At 48.6% G+C, this 20,913-nt stretch overlaps 1 protein-coding gene across 6 annotated transcripts in view; it reads left to right on the forward strand.

The window, feature by feature from the left end:
* The window catches only part of MTSS1 (MTSS I-BAR domain containing 1), a 133,416-nt gene extending 112,823 nt beyond the window's left edge, over positions 1-20,593 (forward strand). Inside the window, exons 7-16 of one of the 6 annotated variants that reach the window (XM_037501898.2) lie at positions 4,876-5,033; positions 6,198-6,305; positions 7,557-7,654; positions 9,822-10,032; positions 13,394-13,513; positions 14,335-14,529; positions 15,674-15,847; positions 16,199-16,361; positions 17,690-18,043; positions 18,152-20,593. In XM_037501898.2, the coding sequence (XP_037357795.1) occupies positions 4,876-5,033; positions 6,198-6,305; positions 7,557-7,654; positions 9,822-10,032; positions 13,394-13,513; positions 14,335-14,529; positions 15,674-15,847; positions 16,199-16,361; positions 17,690-18,043; positions 18,152-18,390 (1,820 nt within the window). In that variant the 3' untranslated portion in view covers positions 18,391-20,593. Of the gene's footprint in view, positions 1-4,875; positions 5,034-6,197; positions 6,306-7,556; positions 7,655-9,821; positions 10,033-13,393; positions 13,514-14,334; positions 14,530-15,673; positions 15,848-16,198; positions 16,362-17,689 lie in introns of all 6 variants that reach the window. The other 5 variants (XM_037501914.2, XM_037501883.2, XM_037501891.2 and 2 more) reach the window with 5 other exon arrangements.
* The last annotated feature ends 320 nt before the right edge of the window (positions 20,594-20,913 follow it).

Below are 20,913 nucleotides of genomic sequence, written 5' to 3' on the forward strand. Positions count from 1 at the left end.
AGCTCCTTAAGTCCTGCTGTGCCTGCACACTGGCCCCGCCGGCTAGGACACCTGACGGCACCTGTCCCCTAGTGGGTGCTTAGCACTAAACACACCATATGGCCAGTTCATCTGGTCTCATGCCCACCTTGCGCGCTTACCTGCATCCCACAGATGAGGGGAAACCAAGGCCTCATCTGTTGAAGGAATAACAGAAATCGAGTTTGCTCTGAAATTTTTAAATCAAAAAGCCTCCAGTCTTACCGAATTTTTCTTTCGATTTCTGCTTGCGAAAACTTAAGGGAGTCAGTCCAGAATGGTTGCAGGAGTCAAAGTTTTCTACCAGGAGAATAAGGACAGCCACCTCTGGAAGGAATTTATCACTCCACATTCTAATTTCCGGAGATGTCTTGCATGTCCATTTCTGTATTTGTATTATTCCATATTTCAGTATTTATGTCCCGTTTCATTGAATCTATGACCCATCAATTTTAAGATGTTATGTTCTGGACCATGAAAAAAGGGGAAAACTCTGCTAGTTATACTCTGATGCAGCATCGATTGGGAGGTGCATGCTGAGAATGAAGTTGTTGTGTGTCGGGCCAGGTGGAGGTCATGTCTTGGATGCTGGCGGATTACCCTGTTGGTCCTTCAGGAAAGAGATGAATTGGGATGATCCGACAGCTGTCTTGGTCTAGTGTGGCCTGGGTTGGCTCCTTCCCAGTGGAGAGCCCTTTGCCTGAGGATGGCGTCTGCCTGGTTTCCACCTTGAGGCTCAGGTGTGTGTGTGTGTGTGTGTGTGTGTGTGTGTGTGTGTATGTACATGCTTCCACATAATGTTCATCATACTTGACTGGCTTTTGGATCAGGCTCTGAGCACGCAAGGCATCATGGCAGCGTGTTCCTAGGGTTCATGTTTGCCAGGAGCAGAATGTACACAGTAGGCTTTCTTGGGTGCTAACTGCCTCACTGCAGGCCACTTTCCCTTCCTCTGTCTGTTTCCCCCTTTGCCAAGGGGGCATAGATTCTGGCCTTCAGAAACATTGTCGTGAAGATTAAGGAAGCCAAAGTGTAAATGTTGGGAAGATAAAAGTATCTTTATTCCCCAGAGCTTTGTAAACTCACCCTACTTAATTTACACACACATACACAGACGCACACACACGGAAGGGCACATGGGCTGAGGCCAGTGAGCAAACTTAGGTCAAGTTGTTTGCAGACTCGAGTACCTATCTTCAAGGGGGTAGGCTGGGTAGTGGCAGAGCAGAACACTGAGCAAATACACAGGTGGTTTCTGCCCTTGTGGGAATAGACAAGAGGGAGAATGACATCAGAGAGCCAGAGAAATAAAGGTAAAATCAGAATGTGGAGTGATGTCTCAGAGGGATTAAGTACAAGCCACTTCTCTGGTCAGGAAAGTGAATCCTAATCTGGTGAGTGATCCAGGAGGGTCTTTCTGAGGGACCAAGACCCGTGGATGAACAGCACAGGCATGTGAACGGAAGGCCAGTGGGATGGAGCCGAGCCCTGGGAGAGAGGAGGAGCAAGGCGGGCAGGGGAGAGACTGTCTAAGATGGGAGGGCTAATCCATGCATACCTTGCAGGGCGGGCAGCCTTAGGGACACTGAACTTCTCTTTAAAGCAATGTGAGCTATTGAAAAGGAGTGATCGAAGTTGCATTTTGAAAGTAATTTGGGGTTTCTCTGGGCCATTGGTCCAAATGCAGTGAGTGAGATGTTAGGGGTGAGTCAGGAACAAGTTAGGAATGAACATGTTCAGGTGTGAGTTCAAGATGCCCTTGAAGATGACATTGGCCGAGGTGAAACGAGCCCAGAGTCAAGCCCATGACCTGGGAGCTGGAATGGCCAGGAGGAGTCTGCAGTGGCCGTCCCGGCCCTGGCAAGGGGAGGAAGACCAGCCGCTCTTATCCCTTAAATCCACACAGCTCTGAGTTGTGGACCGAGGAGATGACTGTGTCTTAGAACCAGCGCATCCAGCATGGAACAGTTTCTTCCATACTTGTTTGGTTTTTTCAAATAGATATAATTATATGTTTTATTAGTGAGTTTAAGAAATAAACATTGTTTCTGAGGTTATGATAGATCCTGAATGGAAATGTACTCACTGTGACTGTAATTATTGCAATCTTTACAGATTACACTAATTTTGGAATACAACAATTTGAAAATTCTTTAGTTACAACAGTACATATTTAGAATAATCTAAATTTTATTTATCTGATTAAAATAACACTTGTTTCTTTTTACTTTGCTTTCCAATGTAGGTATATTTTTAAGTGAGAATTACACATGACATGTGCCTTTGTAATTTGCGAAAGCAAGTAGAAATATACATTTTTCCAGTTTCTTGTGATGGACTGTTAATGAACTTGCTCATCCTCAAAAGCACGTCCAAGTGGGTTTGATTGAGCAGTTTTAGTCTCTCTCCCCAACTCCCCCTCTTCCTGCTTCTACTCAAGCAAAGAACATTCTGACATGGTCTGCAGCGCTCTAGATAGCACTTAGAAAATCTCAGAAGAGATGGGCAGACTTACAGAAGGCCTCTGGAGCCTTCCTAAGCCCTCCCTCCCCCCAGGCCAGTGGGGGGCTCCCCCCCTAAGGCCAGTGTGGGGGATTCCCTCCACCCCCCCAGGCCAGTGTGGGGGCTCCCCTTGGCTCACCCAGCTGGGCAGCCTATCAGTGGCAGGGAGCAAAAAAACAGGGAGTGCTTGCCACTTTTCAGAGCTTTGCCCCTGAGCTCTGGCATCAGATTCCCTGTCAACACTTGAGGATTGAACTGCACGGGCCAGCATTTTGGAATAGGAAGAGAAAACCCAGTTTTCCTAGAGCTGGTGATGCCTCTGCCTTAAGCCTCTTTCCCTCAGTGGTTGGCATCCTCCAGAGTGAGCAAACCCTGCAGAAATGGGAGGGAGGCGGCTCTCACAGGTTCCTGTCCACTGAAACAGGTGACACCCAGGGGCTGTGCTCAGGTTATGTGAGTGGATGAACTCGAAACCTTAGTGGAGTAATTAACCTGCTGGAATTATCCTGAGCAGTAGAGGGTGACTCACTGGTGGTGAGCAGTCAGCTGGAACATACTCTTGAAACTTCTCAAAGCAAATTCTTGTATCACATTAAGGTTGGATGAAGTCCTGTGCTACACACGTCACGCAGGTGAACTCCCTTGATGGGGAGGCTTCCACGCAGATTCACTGTGCTTGACTGACCATCTCTTCCAGGCTGGCCTTGGACTGCATGTGCTTTTCTGTTGTGGTACTAACTTAGAACTTCATCTCTGCCTCAGAAGTGACTTTCCTTGCTAAGATCCAGTGATCTTTTCTGTTGGGATATGTTTGAAGCCTGACTGCCTCTTGCTTCAGATTAAGTAAGCTTTTTCATCTGCTTACGAGGAAAAACAGTACAATGTATCCCTGTATTCCAGACGGGTTTCCCTGGCCCTTTACTCTTTCAAACCAGGTGATGCCTGGCAGGTAATATTCTGTGTTATTCTTAAGAGAGGTAGGTGGTAACAGGTTGGTCCCTTTCCCGGGAGGCACAGTGGAATTCATCCTTCAGCAGCCCAGTGTTGCAGGGAGGGGGCTGTGTGGGCTCTGTCCTGGCTTCTGCCTTCCCCCAAATGCCCTGGACAAGTCCCTGGCCTCTAGGCCTCTCCCTCCACTGAAATGTGGATAAGGCCCTCAGGGGCCTCCATCTCTACCATTCTGCTTAAAATGAGTAAACATTTATTAAGCACTTGCTGTATATGCAGTTGGCATTTTACTGGGGCTGGACTGAAAAAGTCCAAATCCCTGCCATGAAGTTTAGAAATTCTTTTCTCTGACTTGAGTGATAGGGGGAGACCCTACATGGGGAGCCCAGTGTGGAAGCTCACGAACTAGTCTACTGGACAGACCCCCCCCTCACCCCCATCTTGTCCCCACCAGCATATCCGATGTGGGTAGCTGCTCCCTCTGACACATGCCTCTTTGCCCATGTTTATCATCTAGTGCAACAAACTTTTACTGTAAAAGGCCAGACTAAATATTCCAGGCCCAGGCCTAGTCTCTCACAAGCCTTTGCCCTGCGGTTGTAGTGCTGGCAGGTACAGACAGCAGGTGTGGACACATGTAAATGAGTGGTTGTGGCTGTATTCTAATTAAACTTTCTGAAGGCAACTTGCTGACCGAGTTTCGGAATTGTCTACACAGTTAACACCTGTCTGAAGAATCACGCACATGGACCTAACTGTGCAACTCCACCTGCAGCTCTTCACTGCAGAGAACTCATCGCAGGTCTTTTTGTTGCTGGGCTTGTTTTACAGGAAGCACATTCAGAACTCTCCACTAGGGAGTTAAACTAACTGCCAGCAGTTTCCAGAGGCCGCCAGAGCCAGGAGAGCTGATGTTTGATGCCTTTGTATTCAGGGAGAGAAACTGCTGTCTAAACAGAGCCTCTCTGATTGAGGTTGACCCAACAAAGCCAGCTTGTGCCAGTTTTTGGAGACCTCCACAAGCCCTTACCTTGTTCATCCCTTAGCCCTTCCAGAATGTTCTAAAAGGCAAGAGTACTACTGTCTGACTGCCTTGTGCTGGGATTCTGTTGGCAGAGGCTCTGTGGGGTTGCCCAAGGCAAGAAAGCAAGTCATGAGGAATCATCCCAGAAAATTCTCCTTGTCAAGGATAAACCAAGATAAATGTGCTCTCTGGGTATTGGTAATTAGACATGGCTGGTCCTAGAAAAACAGCTCCCTTAAGTGCTGTTAGGGTAGAAACAAATATTTTATGCGAGTCCTGGAAAACTGTGATTTCCACTCCAGCATGGATTGGGATGGGGGTGGTGTTTGTTCCAGAAGCAGGTGTTTAAGCAAGCCACGCTTGCGGCTTTGTTTTGTTTGCAGGCAGAGGTGATATCCAGCCGCAGTTGGACAGTGCGCTCCAAGATGTCAATGATAAGTATCTCTTATTGGAAGAAACAGAAAAGCAGGCTGTCCGGAAGGCCCTGATTGAAGAACGTGGCCGGTTCTGCACCTTCATCTCCATGCTGCGGCCAGTGATTGTAAGTTTGTAGAAAGCTCCAAAGATTTAAACTGCTAGCTTGGGGAGACTTTCCTTCTTTATTTATCCACTCATCACTGAGTTATTGAGAATCTGCTGTGTGTCGGGAATTGTGATGCAGGAGCTGTTTGTCTAGACCAGTGACACTCTGCAAGTCACTGCTGACCGCTTGGTCACTCCTTGTTCCCACTTCTTAGCACTGGTTGTTTCACTGACTTTTTCTCCCTAAGTCAAGAAGACCTGGCAGACTGGTTCTCAAACTGTGGTCCCCCAGGCCAGCAGGAGCCCCCTGGAAACTGGTTAGAAATGCATATTCTCTGGCCCAACCCAGACCTACTGAATCCCAAACTAAGGTTGAGCTCCCAGTCATCTGTGTTTTAAACAAGTCCTGCAGGTGACCAAGCCTTATACTAGTGACCGTGTGATTAATATGTGAAGAGCCTCAATGAATTCTGATTTTTTAAGTACATCATTTGCATACCCCACTTGAGAGCTTCTGTGAGTGTTCCTTAAAGCTGAGAAGGCCCAACGCACTTCCCTCTGTCCCAGCAAAAAGCTCAAATATGAGTTGTTCACCTGAGCACAGAACTTTCCGTGGCCTAGTCTTGCCTAGGCCCACAGCCCCAGCGAGGTGCTTTGGTAAAATGTATGACTTTCTTCCATAGTTGCTATCCCTGTTTTACCTCCCATGCGGAAAAATGAGAAAGAAGGAAGCAGTTGCCCTCTACTGAACACACTGTCATAAAGATCTCCTCAGGACTTGACCAAAATATCTCCAGATCCTGTCATCTGTTGATGCTGGGCAACTTCAGAGGGAGCCTTAGCCCATGGAGGGACCTGTACCCCAAGACCTCATAGAGTACACAAGCAGACTGTCCTGGCAGGCCCTTTACCCTTCTACCTGCAGGGAAGGCCCACAGCTTCTCAATGAATTGCTCACTGCTGCATGGGGTGCAGAAGTCACACCATAATTATGGAAGATTTCTTTTTTCTTACCATGTTCCAAAATAAAGGGTTGGCATTGCTTTCACCAAGGAGGTACCGGCCCTGAGGGGCCTTTTCTGAAAAGTTGAAACGGTTAGACAGCGACCCTAATAAAAGTAGCCGGACCATACTGACGAAGTGCATCACTCATGATCGCATGTTGTGAATTACTTTCCTTCAGGAAGAAGAAATCTCAATGCTCGGAGAAATCACTCACCTTCAGACCATATCGGAAGATCTGAAAAGCCTGACCATGGACCCACACAAACTGCCCTCTTCAAGCGAACAGGTAGGAGTTGTGAGTTAAGTGCAGGAGCAAACCAAAGAGATCAGCTAAAGTCTTGAGGGTTCCTGGAGGTCTCATCTCATTTAAAATTATACCTGTCTTTCAATTCCGATATGAAGTGATCATCCCCACTGGTCTTTATGGAGCCCCAGCTGTGGGGCAGGCACTGTTACCTTTCCAGAGCTCTTTCCATAGACTGCCCAGTTAGTCTTCCCGTTTAGCCCCATGTTATAGAGGAGAATGCTGAGACCCTGGGGTGAAGTCCCTCCACCAGGTTTGCCTAGCCAGGTAGTATTTGCATGGCGATTTAAATGAACCTGCTCAATTCCAGAGCCCATGCTCTCAATCACTATGCTTATCTACTCTTAAGAAACAAACTCAGGAATTTGACGGTGTTTTAGTCATCATTGTGAACCAGCCATGCGAAACCTCTCCCCTTCTAATAAAGTAATGTAGGAAGGTCTTGCTCATCTTATTAAAAATGACATTTTTTTATGCTTACTCATTTGGTTCAATGACAGTAACACTATGGGAAGTGTTAGTGGCAAGAGATGTATTTGGGAGAATAGCTGACTCATCACATGTTGGTGTTTGCTCTTTGGATAAAATTCTTATCACCGCCTTGGAGAAGCAACTCCAAAGACAAATTTAGAAACTTGTCTTTCCCAGCTTATGAAACTACTTTCATTAGCCTACAGCTTGCATGCATGCATTCACTCATAAAGTGAACACTTATTGAGCACCTACTATGTGAATGAAAAGTAGCTTTTTATGAAAAGGGAGACCGATAGAAAAGTAGTTGTGATAGAATTCGTTGCTCGTGATTCTTTCCTGATTTTAGTCCTGGTCAGATAGGGCAAAAGTGACTCTTACTGGGCTAATATGCCAGATCAACAAATTTTGAAACCCTTATTGTCTTTGTGGTTCTGTGAGACAAAAATTCTATAAATTTTAGCTTTGGGTATAGACTCTTGTAAATTGTTAATCTATCATTATAAATCTCTGTGTCTTTTGACTCATGTTTAATGGTTTTCTTACCGCTCTCCCCAGATAATTATCTTTTTGCTAATCTTAGAAAAAGCATTGACATTGATGAGTTGGTAGTGCTTCATTTAAAAAAAAAATTTTTTTTTTCCCTTTAATCCCTATTTCTTAATGGATGCCGAATGTTGATGCCGTGGCAGGTGTTAAGATGCCATGGGTAGTGTTTTCCCTCTCAGCACAATGCTTACTCACCTGGCTCTGTTTCCTTAGGTGATTTTGGACTTGAAAGGATCTGATTACAGTTGGTCATACCAGACACCACCCTCTTCCCCCAGTACCACCATGTCCCGCAAGTCAAGTGTCTGCAGGTAAGTGCGGTGGGTTTCTGCGCCTGCTTTCAGAGCCCCTGTCACCATGCTAATCTGCGTAACAGCCGGTTCTCACCTTTTAGAATGGCTCGTTTTGAAAAGGCAATGGTGGCATCATCAGCTGAAAGAATTCCACAGTGCTTTTGATCTCACTCATTAGGTCTCTGGATTAGTTTTGGGTCAGAAGGAAAACCTCATTAGTTCTTACACTAATGGACATAGTCTGCTCTCTTATAAGTTGCATATTGTAGGAATTTTACCATTTTGTGAATTAGCATTTGCTTTTTCTGGCATTTATTAGGGTGAAAACCACAAAGATTTTTTAAAAAAAGCGAGCCAGAGGTAGACTCTTGTGTAGACTGATCTTACTCACTGTTGCCAGAACAAAGAAAGTAATAGTGACTTTCGCTCTCAACTTATTCCCCCCCTCAACTTCTGTCTCAAAAGTTCATAAAGTAAATGAAATTCTCTTGCTTTATTCACTACTGCTGCTGCCGCTGCTCTGTGAATATCTGTATTCCCTTTTGTCACACATGGTGAATCAATCTGCAACACTGTTTTTGAGCAATTTCTGTGAAAAGGCTGACTACAAAGTTTATTCTTGTCCTAAAAGGTGGTGGCATCATCAGGCATCACTTACCCTTTCTTGGCGCCCTCAACCTGCTGATCTCTTTTCCTTGACTTTGCAAAACCAAATGAATTTCCACTTCCTGTGACTCAGCATTGAGAGTAACCCACAGGGCTCTCCTGGATCTTTGTATGGCTGGTCTCTGCCCATGGGCTTCATTTCTTACAGTGAGCAGGCAGGCAGCCTTCAGATGCTCCCTGCTGACGTTCTGCAGCCTGAACATCTTGGTTGGCTTCTTGCCATCTTCTGTGTGCCATACACACTTCTGAGTGTGTATGTTGGGGTGTTGTAGGGTAATCAAGAATACTTCATCTCATTATTGTAAAACAAAGCTGTGGGTATCTTTCCTTGCTTACAGTTTTAGTTTCAATGGGAAACCATGCTGCCTTGGCAGCATCATGATGAGCTGGAGTGAAGTTCAGTGAGCATTTTGTCTGTGCCCTCTTGTAGTTGATTGGGGAAGAAAGAAGAAATCAGGGTGATTCTTCCCTGCAGTGATCCCTTCAGTACTTCCTAGGTTGTCATTTTAGTGCACAGCAGTCCCTCAGCCCGTCTGAGCTTGCAAAGTTTAACAGGAATCTCTTGCAAGCAGAGGAGCAGAAACCACAAATGTGCAATTCCAGGCTGGGTTGTTTATTTCATCCCTTCAGATGCTCCTACAGCTGCCTGTTGTATATCAACTCTCCTTGTTTGGACCAGGGACTGTGGTTCAGTTTTCTGGTTTGCATAACCTGAGTTGTTATCCAGAGTGTAGAGCATATTTCTTAGGACAGGAAGTGGAATGCAGACAAGCTCCCAGAGGATGTGTGTCATTTTTCCACATCATTTTTGCTGTTTCTTCTTGGGAGCAAGCAGATTAGCCCCAGTTGCCTGTAGCTGTGAAAAACTGCCTGCCTCCTGCCAGGTGTGCTAACCCCAGCCTGACCTATGTTTTTGATGGGGAGACACCTGTGGTCAGGATTAGACCATTCATTAAAGCATCCACTTTGTTAATAAAAGGTTGAGTTGACACAAACACAGTTGTTGAGCTGGTCTTCTGGTTTATAGTGGTCTTGAAACAGGCTCCCGTAGGGTGAAATCTTGAGGCATTCATTGGCTCCTGCACCCCCAAATCTGGTGGACTGCACATTCCATCCAGGTGACCTTGAAGCTTTTGCTCACAGATGAGTAGATAAAATAGCCCCATTTCTTTTCACGCCTCAGACACCAAGTCTCCTAACTTTGGTGGCAGGTGACATGGCAGCACCTGACTCTTCAGCGTCACAGGCTTCCATTCCAAGGACACTTCCATGGGCCACCAGAGAGCTGAATCCTGCTGGCTGAATTGTTTTCCCTCCTGGCTTATGGGAGAAAACCTTTCGTTTACCAGCTTAACAATTGGGATTTTGAAAACACGTTTTGTGCTATGCTTTTCGGGGCAGATCACATCACGCTTTTCTCCTGCCCTCCTGCCTCTGCCCCCTCGGTTTCTGCTCCCCTCCTTCCTCGTGCCACCCCTCTTTACCCTCCACGCCTGCGACCTCTGCTTGTGCCCTGCAGCAGCCTGAACAGCGTCAACAGCAGCGACTCCCGGTCCAGCGGCTCCCACTCTCACTCCCCCAGCTCCCACTACCGCTACCGCAGCTCCAACCTGGCCCAGCAGGCGCCCGTGCGGCTCTCCAGCGTGTCCTCCCACGACTCAGGATTCATATCCCAGGACGCCTTCCAGTCCAAGTCACCATCCCCCATGCCGCCAGAGGCCCCCAACCAGGTAAGTGCGCCCTTGATTCCAGGAGCAGCGGCGGCGCCTGGTGTCCTGATGACCATCGGTGGCTGAAACCCATAAAGCCCTGACCACCATCGGTGGCTGATGGGGACAGACCCCTCTAATGATGACAGAAACCTCTGACAATTTGCTGCCTTTAGCTGGGTTGTTCCCCAAAAGGGAGATACGATAAATTGGGTTGAAGCTCGTCTCCACGGTGGTGGCGGTTGAGTCACCGTGTTGATTTGGGGAGCTCTCACATGCCAGTTGACAACCCGCTGCTCCCTGGCATCCCTGTAAATGCCCAGGTTAGCATGACACCAGATGAACAGGCACTGGCAGGAGGATGACACACACCTCCTCCTGTCTCTGGTTCCCTCTGAGTGGTAGAGAGTCTGTCATGGGACACTGCCTCAGAACCTGCCCTTGGCATTCCCTGAACCTTTTATTGATTTCTTGAGAAAGAGAGTGAATCAGCAGAGCCTTTGCTGACAATCCCATTGGCACTTTGCTTCCCGGAGCAGGGGAGGTGTTGATGGATAGGGGGTAGATGGCACCAGACCCTGCCCAGCCCAACACATCAGCTGGAGCAGGAAATAGGAGCTGGGCAGAGCATTGGAGCACCCGTCCCCTGCTCCCCACTCTGTCCTCTTTCTGGTGGTGCCAGGGGTAAAGCAGCACAACTGCCAGTACCCTGTGTGCCCCACAGCACCATCTGCTGGGAAGCATGGTAGCTTCCAGCCTGTCCGCACATTCTGAGGCTGACCACAGCCTTGGGGTCGAGATCCTCTGGGCTCGGTCACATGCCTGTCTTGTGCATCCAGGTGTCCAGTTTGCCTCACAGTCTCTGAATGTCTGCTGTGTGGCAGGCATTCTCCCGGGAGCCTCTGCACTGTTCAGTCCTTCCAGCAACTACGTAGAGTTTTGTCGTGGAAGTAGAGGCTCAGAGGTATAAGTGCCTTGGCTGCAGTGACCTGCAGGCTGGGGACCGAGGACAGCATTGCTGGCATCTGGTCCAGGGCCTTTTCTGCTCTGCCTCTGCTGGAAGGCACCCTTGAGAGAGTTTTGAGCACTTTCTGGTGAGGAAGCACCTGTGATTTGGGGGGGAACCTGGGCCAGAAAGTGCTCATCTGACCTGATGTTGGCAGACCCCAAACCTCTTGGCTCAGCCATTTGCTCCTTTGGCGTGTTCCAGCCATCCCAGGGGACTGTATCCTCGCTCTGCCTCCCTAGGACAGAGAAACTCAATTGTAAGTGGGGGGCCAGGGCTCCTGGGGTCCAACTCTAACATGCTGCTCCCCGCTGGGGTGCTTTGGCTTGCTCTCTGCGGCGCCACCTGTCTGCCCTCGGCCTGTGCAGTACTAACGCACACCTGTGAGTCTTGTAAGCCGTGCCTGCACATGGTTGGCAGAAATGATTTTACATTCACCAAAATTATTCTAACGTGCAGCATAATCTTGTGTGTGTGTTTAATCAACTGACAAATTAACAAAGGACTGTGTACTGACTCCGTTAAAAAAAAAATGGCTGCGTGCTTCAGCCTCAGACTGTGCATCAGCGATGCCAGTACTTCTGCCTGGTGTGGTGGGATTTACTTCAGTCTAAAGCCAGAGCCCAACATTATGCCAGGCTAGCAACTCTTGAGTAGTCTCAATAAGTTCAGGGATGCTGCAAAATTCAGCAGATTCCGTTTTTAAGAAGAAGTGTATGGCAGCTTATAAGGTAGAGGGGAAAGTTAAGGAAGTTGTACAAATCACGAATGCCATTATTTAGGGCCGGAGAAAGGGAATCCTAAGGGGCAAGATCCCTTCTGTTTCTCCACTGAGTTTTATGGCTGTAAACGAAGGCCAAGTAGCAGAACATGTTCAGAATTTTCCTCCACTCTGCGCCATACAAATTGTGCCTGAAACCATATGACCAAATGTGTCCAGCCGTTGGGATGATGTCTGTGTGAGGCTCTCACCCGAAAGCCATTCATTCCATCGAGGCAAGAGGTTCTTTTAGGGACAAAAAAAAGCAGAAGTCAGGAGAAATGTGAACTGCAGTCCTGGGCAGTTGCTTGTTCTTTTTCAAGTTCAGCATACTTGAATTAAAGGAACCACAATAAACAGTCTTGGTAAATTATAATAACTTTTAGTTACTGCTGATTAGGCACTGCATAAAGGCACATATATTAAAAAAATCCCATTTCATCTTCATCTGTTGGATATTAGTGACCTAAAATGGGATAAAATACTGCGCTTTCGAGAGGCCAAGCCCATGGTTCCTTGACTGAGAGGTTGCAGAAATGTGTGTTAGCTCCACGCCTTCACACTTCGAGGCTGGGCTGCTAAGGGGATGCTGAGCTGGGCGGCCTGTCCTTACTGCAGCCCTGCAGAGCCCCATGCCCAGCGGCGTGTCTTCGTGGCTCCATGCTCCTGCAGGCCAAACTAAAGCTCTGTCCCTTTGCAGGGACCTTTCTTTAGTAGGTGAGCAGAGACACTCATCTGGCCTCCTTGACCATGATCTCAGGAACGCTGCTGAGGACATAGCGATAGAAAAGAGTCGGGCTTATTTAAACAAACTGGTGTGAGCCAGACATTGTACTTAACGGTGGAAAACACGAGGAGCAAGAAGCTGGGTGGGCTGGAGGCAGAACCCGGGGTGCGTGGGTGGGGATGCAGTTTACTTGGAAGCAGTGCTCATTGTCACTCATACTTACACATTGGTCCTGGGGCCAGTCCGGGACTAGATACTGGACGTGGAATGGTCCCTGCTCAGGGTCGGAGCGTGTGCCCTGGTGGCACTGGGAGCCCCCCGGTGGCTGAAGTTTAATAAAGACCCCCACGAAGCACTGTGCTGACCACCCAAACCTCAGGATCTTAACTCAGGCAGAGAAATTTAAAAACTTGTGAAGCTGCAATTTTGAGGCTGAAGTTGCCACCCCCAGGGGCCACCCTGGGGACCCGCAGGCTGCATGCGAGGAAGGGAGGAGAGGCCAGGCATTGCAGCTTTTCTTGGCGGCCTTGCAGCAGAGCCGGGGCAGCCCGCACGCACCCGCTTAACGCCAGCGGAATACCCTTGCCGGGGGGCCCTGTCCGGGCCAGCCCAGGTCCCCACTCCTGGCCTGGAGGGTCTGCAGCCCACAGGGTCTCACGCTTCGTTCCCAGAGTTTGAAAGCAGGGGTAGCTTTGGGAAGAAAAATAACCCTAACTCTCTGCTTCTCTCATCCTTCCCTCTTCTGTGTCTATGTCTCTCTCTGTGCGTGCCCTTCCCTGCCCCCCGCCCCGCCCCATCTCTTATTTTTGATTTATTGTTACTTTTTGGTGGCGTGTGATCTGGATTCTGTCGGTCCCCTCGTGTGGCCCCCCCCCTCCCCCCGCTGCAGAACTCATCCAGCTCGGCCTCCTCTGAAGCCTCTGAAACCTGCCAGTCAGTGAGCGAGTGCAGCTCGCCCACCTCGGTCAGCTCAGGCTCCACCATGGGCGCCTGGGCGTCCACGGAGAAGGTGACCCGCTGGGGACGTGTCCAGCAGGCAGCCCCGCCTACCCCCACCCCCACCCCCGGGAAGCCCAGTCTCTAGCAGGGCGCCCCCTCTTGGGGACAGAGGGAGGGACAAGGCTGAGGGCTTTTTCTCGCAAGGTGCCTGGCTCCTGGGAGTTCCCTTGGGGCTGCCCGAGGGAGAGGAAGTGGTATGGGGAACTCGGCTGTGTGAAGGCTTCTCCCCACAAGAGTGTTGTGTTTCCCCGCACATCCCCCTGCCTCTCCCAAGTACCCTTCCTGCCGTGGCCTCCTTGTTACCATAACGTTGGACGTGACATTCCACCTGTTCCAGGCTGTGTGCCCTCCTGCCATTTAGTTTGCAGACCACCCTCCCCTTCCTTCCTCCCCCGGCCTTGGAATCTGCTCCTGACCAGTGTGATGATTTGGAAATCTAGAAAGAAAGGATCCGTTGAAGATGGTTTAGGATTTGAAAATCTGCATGATGAGCTAATCAAATCATTCTTGCCATGAAGTTGCGTTGCATCAGTTAAAAATCATTGAAAGCCACAAACCAAGGATGCTGATCCATTTCCAAGCTATTCTGAAAATGCAGCTAAACTATTTCCCCAACTGAATCCTTACCTGGTGTCAATGTGCCTCTGTGCACTGTGGTTCTCCTGCGCCCTGCATCATCCATGAGCAGCAGAGCCCCGATATGGTTTATTGATAACTATTCAGGTCTCCGTCTCCTTTGAATGTCAATGCCATCTTGTATCTCCGCGCTCATCCTGTTGTATTAATTTTTTTTTTCCTTTTCCCCTTTTTTTTTGTTTGTTTTGTTTCCAGTTGTCTAACGGGTTTTCTCACTATAGTTTATCAAGTGAGTCCCATGGGGGGCCCATGGGGGCAAGCCTTTCCCCTCATTGCCTGCCTGCCTCCCGCCTGCTCCCTCGGGTCACCTCTGTCCACCTTCCAGACTACGCTCATTATTACACCATTGGGCCCGGCATGTTCCCGTCATCTCAGATCCCTAGCTGGAAGGTTTGTGTCTCTTCTCCCTCCTCTGCCCTCTCTCCTTACACTCCCTTCTCATTGCCTCTGTGCTCACCCCATTTCTGGCCCACAGTCTTCACCCTGATCCCCCCTCACCTTCTTCCTTTCACACTTTGCCTTCTTCCCCATAACACCTCTCCCTAAGTCGGCGCCCACTGGGGAGAACCAAAAAGCTGCAGGCGTCTCCGAGATAGAACTTTCCATGTGGAGCTGAGTTCGGGGAGGCCTCCTTTAGGAAATACTGGTGAACTCCTGTTAGAGAGTAGAGAGACCCACATGTGGCACTGTGGGGACCTCAGTTCTAAGTGGAAGGTCCCAGTTTTTCCCTCTGGGGGTCTGGAGGGACTGTTCTCCTTGGCCACGTTCTCCAGATTTTTGGGCCATGGTAGCAGAACCATAACCCAAAGTACGTTTTATAAAACGTATCATATTTTATCTTCTAAATATATGCAGGCTTTACTTGCTTTAATACAAAGCATGTTTTTGAAAGTACTTCCTAGCCAGTCCAGTTGATGCCGGGAGGGGATTCTATTTTGAGAAAGTCCTTAATATGATAAGTTAGAATCCTAGCTGCCAGCATTTTGAGCAAGTCTTGACTTCGTCCCTCCCAGGCAGCGTGCACCCCTCAGACTCCTCAGAATCTCTCTGCTGGCCCAGAGGCCTTCTCTTCCGATGTGAGGACTCAGAAGCCACATGTCCCTTGGGTCCCAGGTTTTGTGCAAGAGGAGTTCAGCCTCAGGGAGAGGGTGACGTTCCTTTAGTGCCCCCTGGTGGCCACTCTACTGAAGTGACGTCATTGGGGCCGTTACAGGGAGTCATCAGAAGGGAGGGCCTGGTCCCTGGGGATGTGCAGTGCCTTTAGAACCTTCAGAATCTAAAGACAGTAGGTCCGCTGTCAGGCAGCTGTTCAATAAGAGTCTCTCACAGGCTGGTTGTTGAGGGTTTTTAATTTGGGGGCGGAAGGGGTGGTACCCAGGGGGCCCCTAAAGACTTTCCCACTCCCTTCTCTTAGAGTGGAGTGAGGGCAAGGAAGAGGTCTGCTGGCCTCGCCCAGCTGAGCCTCCCCAACCTCTGGGGCAGCTGTGTAGAGGGCTCTGCAAGCCCTGGCTCCTGACCAGCCTTGTTCTGCTAGGACTGGGCCAAGCCAGGACCTTACGATCAGCCTCTGGTGAACACCCTCCAGCGCCGTAAAGAGAAGCGGGAGCCGGACCCCAATGGCGGAGGACCCACTGCCACGGGTGGTGTCCCTGCAGCCGCTGAAGAAGCTCAGAGACCACGGAGCATGACCGTATCGGCCGCCGCCAGGGTGAGGCTCTTGCTCACTGTGGCCACTTGGGCCCTTTGGACCTGACCGGTGCCCATGGGTGGCCAGCAGCTGGGGGGGGTCGAGTCAGCCTTGCTTCTGGAGGGACCCAACCCCTCCCCTTCCCCGCAACTTTTTGAAAAGACCTCTGGGGAAAAACCAGGGGAATAATGTGGGACTCAGACACACAGAATTTTCTAGAGCCTGGGTAGAACCCAAGCAAGTTAATAGCGTCTTGGACCCACAGGCATGTAGTGCTGACAGGAGCAGAATAGGAGTGATACCAGTTTCCCATCTGAGGGGCTCAGGAAGCTCATGGCTTGGGGGGGGCGGTCTCTCTCCTCTGACCTGCAGCCTGGGGAGGAGATGGAGGCGTGTGAGGAACTGGCCCTGGCCCTGTCACGGGGCCTCCAGCTGGACACCCAGAGGAGCAGCCGGGACTCACTGCAGTGCTCCAGTGGCTACAGCACACAGACCACCACCCCGTGCTGCTCCGAGGACACCATCCCCTCCCAAGGTATGAGGCAAACTGGGGTTCACAGTTGGATTTCCTGAGGAGTGCCAGGTGGGGGGTGCCCCTCCCCATGGGGAGGAGGCAGAAGAGGGAGGAGTTGTTTTCACCTGCTACGTAAGCCCCGGCAAGTCCTGGATGAAAAGCATTTCATCCTCTTGAAATAGTTGGAAGATCTACTTTATAGTAGTCAGGTAGGTGACATCTAAGGGGGTGACCTGGGCTCCACAATTTCCTAGTTTTCCACCATTGGGGTACAAGGTAGTTCCCAGTTTGAACTGAGACAGATAACTTCATTCATGTTTTGGCACTTTACACTGAGCTCTTTATTTGCCATTTAATCTTCATAACCACTTGTGTGATAAGTATTTTTACCCCCATTTTACATATATGGAAACTGGGGCTCAGTAGTAGTTTGTCTTCATTCACACAAAGTTGTGGAGCTGGAGTTTGAACCTAAGGTCTGTTGACTCTCAAATCCAGGCTTATCCTATTTCAGCCAATGCCTTCATCAGCTTTGCCTCCCTCACGCCCATTACACACACACACAAACACACACACACACTCTCTCTCTCTCTCTCTCTCACACTTTCACACATACTCTCATACACATCTGGGATGGCTGACCAAAATCTCCAAGTGGGTCTCCATGGAGCACCATTTGGCTTCCCGGGGCCATGTCTGGAGCTATTTTTGATTCACTCTAGATGGGGTCCTGCTGACATCTGGTAGAGGCCAGGGATGCTGTTGAATACATAGCCCAGCCCCCAACAAAGACTTTATCTGACTCACTGTCTGTAGTGCTGCTGCTCAGAAGTCCTGTCCTCGTCCCCTCCCAGTGACCCCGGGTTTCAGGGAAGTACGCGCATCAGTGCCAGGACCTGTCTTGGTGCTGTGTGGTTAGATCCTCGTCGGCAGCTCCGTTCGGTTGCTGGCCCTCACCTAACCAGTTAATTCCGAGGACATGTCTGCTGGAGGCTCCTCTCTCATAGCCAGTTCTGGCCTGGAGGGTCTGTTGAACTGATTTTCTCTTTCCACCCCCTGCTCCTCCCAGAGCTGCTCAGAGGTGGGCTGGCAGCAGCCTGGCAGTTTTCCCTTCTTCCCTCAATGGTGTTTGAGTGTTTCCTTGCGCCCAGTACTGTCCCAGGTGCTTGAGGGACAACAGTGAGTAAAACCAAGCTCTGCCAGTGAGTTCTTCGCCTTGGGGGCCTCAAAGGACAGCACAGAAACCTGGGGGGAGGCTTGGGATGGGACGGGGCCAAGTCCCCTGCACAGCAAAATCAAAAAAGTCAAAGCTGCTGCCTTGGAGATTTCTAATCAAATCCTATCATCAGTTTCAGATTACGATTATTTCTCTGTAAGTGGTGACCAGGAAGCAGATCAGCAGGAGTTTGACAAATCCTCCACCATCCCGAGAAACAGCGACATCAGCCAGTCCTACCGGCGGATGTTCCAGACCAAGCGCCCGGCCTCAACTGCTGGCCTCCCCACCACCCTCGGACCTGCTATGGTCACTCCAGGGGTTGCAACCATCCGACGGACCCCGTCCACTAAGCCTTCCGTCCGCCGGGGGACCATTGGAGCTGCTCCGATCCCCATCAAGACGCCCGTGATCCCTGTCAAGACCCCAACCGTCCCAGACCTCCCTGGTGTGTTACCTGCCCCTCCAGATGGGGCAGAGGAGCGGGGTGAGCATAGCCCCGAGTCTCCATCTGTGGGTGAGGGCCCCCAGGGTGTCACCAGCATGCCCTCCTCCATGTGGAGTGGCCAAGCCTCCGTAAACCCTCCTCTTCCAGGCCTGAAGCCAAGCATCCCTGAGGAGCACAGACAGGCGATTCCAGAAAGCGAGGCTGAAGACCAGGAAAGGGATCCCTCAAGTGCCACCGCCTCCCCAGGCCAGATTCCAGAAAGCGACTCTGCAGACCTGAGCCCCAGGGAGACCCCGCAAGGAGAAGACATGCTGAACGCCATCCGAAGGGGCGTGAAACTGAAGAAGACCGTGACGAATGACCGCTCAGCCCCTCGCTTCTCCTAGGCTCTCCGAGGCACGCAGGAGATGCTGCCGGCGGGGAACAAACTGTTTCATTAATAAAACCTGATTCGTCTCGATCCATTCCAATCTATAATCACACGAGATTTTGTAGGCCAACTGAGAATACAGCTCTTTTGAATTACTCAACACCTTTAGATAAGAATTAAAAGCTACATGTAACTGACATAATCCTGATCTTTTAATTTGTAAATATTGTTTTCTTTCTGCACATTTTAATCTTAGTTTCCCTCTTGATTTTTCTGAAGGTGCCAAATTCCATTTAACTTTTTTACAAGTCTTTGTAAAATTTTAAATGCAAGGGGTGGGGGGTTGGGATCGGGAATCTCGAAGTAGTTAATTTCAGAAAAAAAAAAGGATAACTGTAGTTTTTCTTTTCTCTTTTTTTCTGCAAGCTTTTGTAGCTGCATTGTAGTAGTCTGGCTTAGAAGCAAATTCAAGTTATTTTTAATGTACACAGAAGAAATGGATAAGGGGTAAAATCTTCCTTTAAAAACATGCTACGTTCCGGATGAAGAGAGCAGGACTAACAGTTGATGAGCAATATGGAGAGTGAAGTAAATCTGGAAAATGGTAGACTGTGTTGGGATTGGGGGGAGGGCCGTGGGAGGGGCACACCGGCAGCATAGCCAATCCTGTTACGTTTCAGAGTAGCCTCGTAGGTTGAATTTCTAGTAGCTTCCTGGTAAATGCATCCGAATAAGCCATACTGGATTGCAGTGTTTGTTTCTGTAGGGTGTTTAAGGACTTCCTTTCTCCCACGATTCCTCTTGACTGCACACAGCACCCACCTCCAGCCCCATGCATGCTGCTGCCATTGGGTAGACGTAGAACCCCCCCACTTTCGTTTCTCGTCTCTTGTACCCACCTTCCTTGAATCCAAATACATCCAAAAGGGTAAGGCAGTTTTAAAAAATGTGAAAACGTTTAAACACGATAGCAGGGAATTCTTAAATATAGCAAATGCCTTTTACTTAACTGCCCAGCAGGCTGGGCACGTTGAAAAGCCCAAATATTTTGAAAAAACTCAAGCGGATTTAACAAGGGTAACCAGCTTGGAGTCTAGCAACTTGCCAATGTGTTTACCAATCTGGGGGCTTGTTTTTCTGACCTTCTTTTAAATAAATGGCAGTTAATTGGCTTTATACTAAACATTGAAGAGAGGAGGATTTATTTATTGTCACTGGGAATCTGACCATGATACTGTTCCTTTTTTTGTATTTTAGGTAATGTTTTTGGAATGGATTTATGTCTTTTAAGTGGAAGTTAAATTTGTTATAATGCCCATCCCCTAACGCCAACAGAGATTTGCAGGTTTGAAGACAAGTGTGTTGAAGAAAGCGAGCTGCTTAGCAGTCAGGTCAGTTGAAAGTGCTCATTTGTGACTGAATCTCTCAAGGAATAGTTTCCTGGGCCCCGCAGACCCTGCAGATTCCTGTTGGCCCAAGTCCTCAACGACATAATCTTATGCTTTAATACATAACTGCATTGGATGTGAGAGTAACGCACCTGTATAGTTGTCGTTCTATATATAAACACTTAACACTGCTGTGATTGCTCAAGGACATTTTATGTTACGGCTTTAAAGCAAAGGCATGATTATTAGAAACTAAGCTTCTTTCCTTTGAAAAACAAGCTCCTTTTATAGAATATAAGCAACAGTAGTGCCTGTGGTTTAGCCCACCAATCTGATGACTAACAGTAGCTGATGCATTGTGCATATGATGCTTGAGATGGTTTTTGCTAAAGCAGAAATCACTGCAAGGTAATCACAATAGATAAAAGTGGTATTTTAAACCTTTGAAATAAATGGATGTAACTGTACCTTGGTACAGCTTTTCACTTGTTTAGTTTTTAAACGTTAGTATAATCTGAATAAATTTAATATAAAATGTTGCCAAATTCAATGTAGAAAGAATGTGACAAAACACCTTGGGTAGTTCTGTTTGTGTTTTTGCATATTGTAAAAGCAGTGTCACAGCTAAAAATAAAGAATCGTTTCTAAAGGTAAATTATTGTGGTTTAGTTGCTAGTTTGTATGAGAGTTGACCTCTCCCTGTGCAGTTTTTTGTTCTAAACTTGTATAAATAACTACTGTGTAATGTGTCTCCCCCTTCTACCGTGTAACAGTTGCTTCAGCCTACATTATAAATAAAGAACCACTAGAAAAAAAAAAATAGTCCTGTATTTCAAGTCTCATTAAACTCACTTGGAGTCTTAGTCAAATGCTGGAAGATGAGACTCAACTTGCGCTTACCTGGAAGCCCAACATATTACTTAGTGACAGCGCTGAGCGCAGGGCCACGAGCTGCCTGTCGTTCCAGTGAGTTACCAAGAACTGAAAGTTGCTGGCTTTCTGTGACAGTTTAAATATTTGAAAAAAAAAATTTTTTTTTAAGGTAAAGCCATTTTTAAAAAGTTCTGCTATAACCCTTAGCTTGGAGTCTCTAAATAAAATCCAATCTATGGTAAAGCAGAACTGGAAAACCACTTCCAAAATTAGTGTCA

Source organism: Talpa occidentalis, unplaced genomic scaffold, assembly GCF_014898055.3.
Source record: "Talpa occidentalis isolate TD23 unplaced genomic scaffold, MPIMG_talOcc4v2.1, whole genome shotgun sequence".
Taxonomy (NCBI): domain Eukaryota; kingdom Metazoa; phylum Chordata; class Mammalia; order Eulipotyphla; family Talpidae; genus Talpa; species Talpa occidentalis.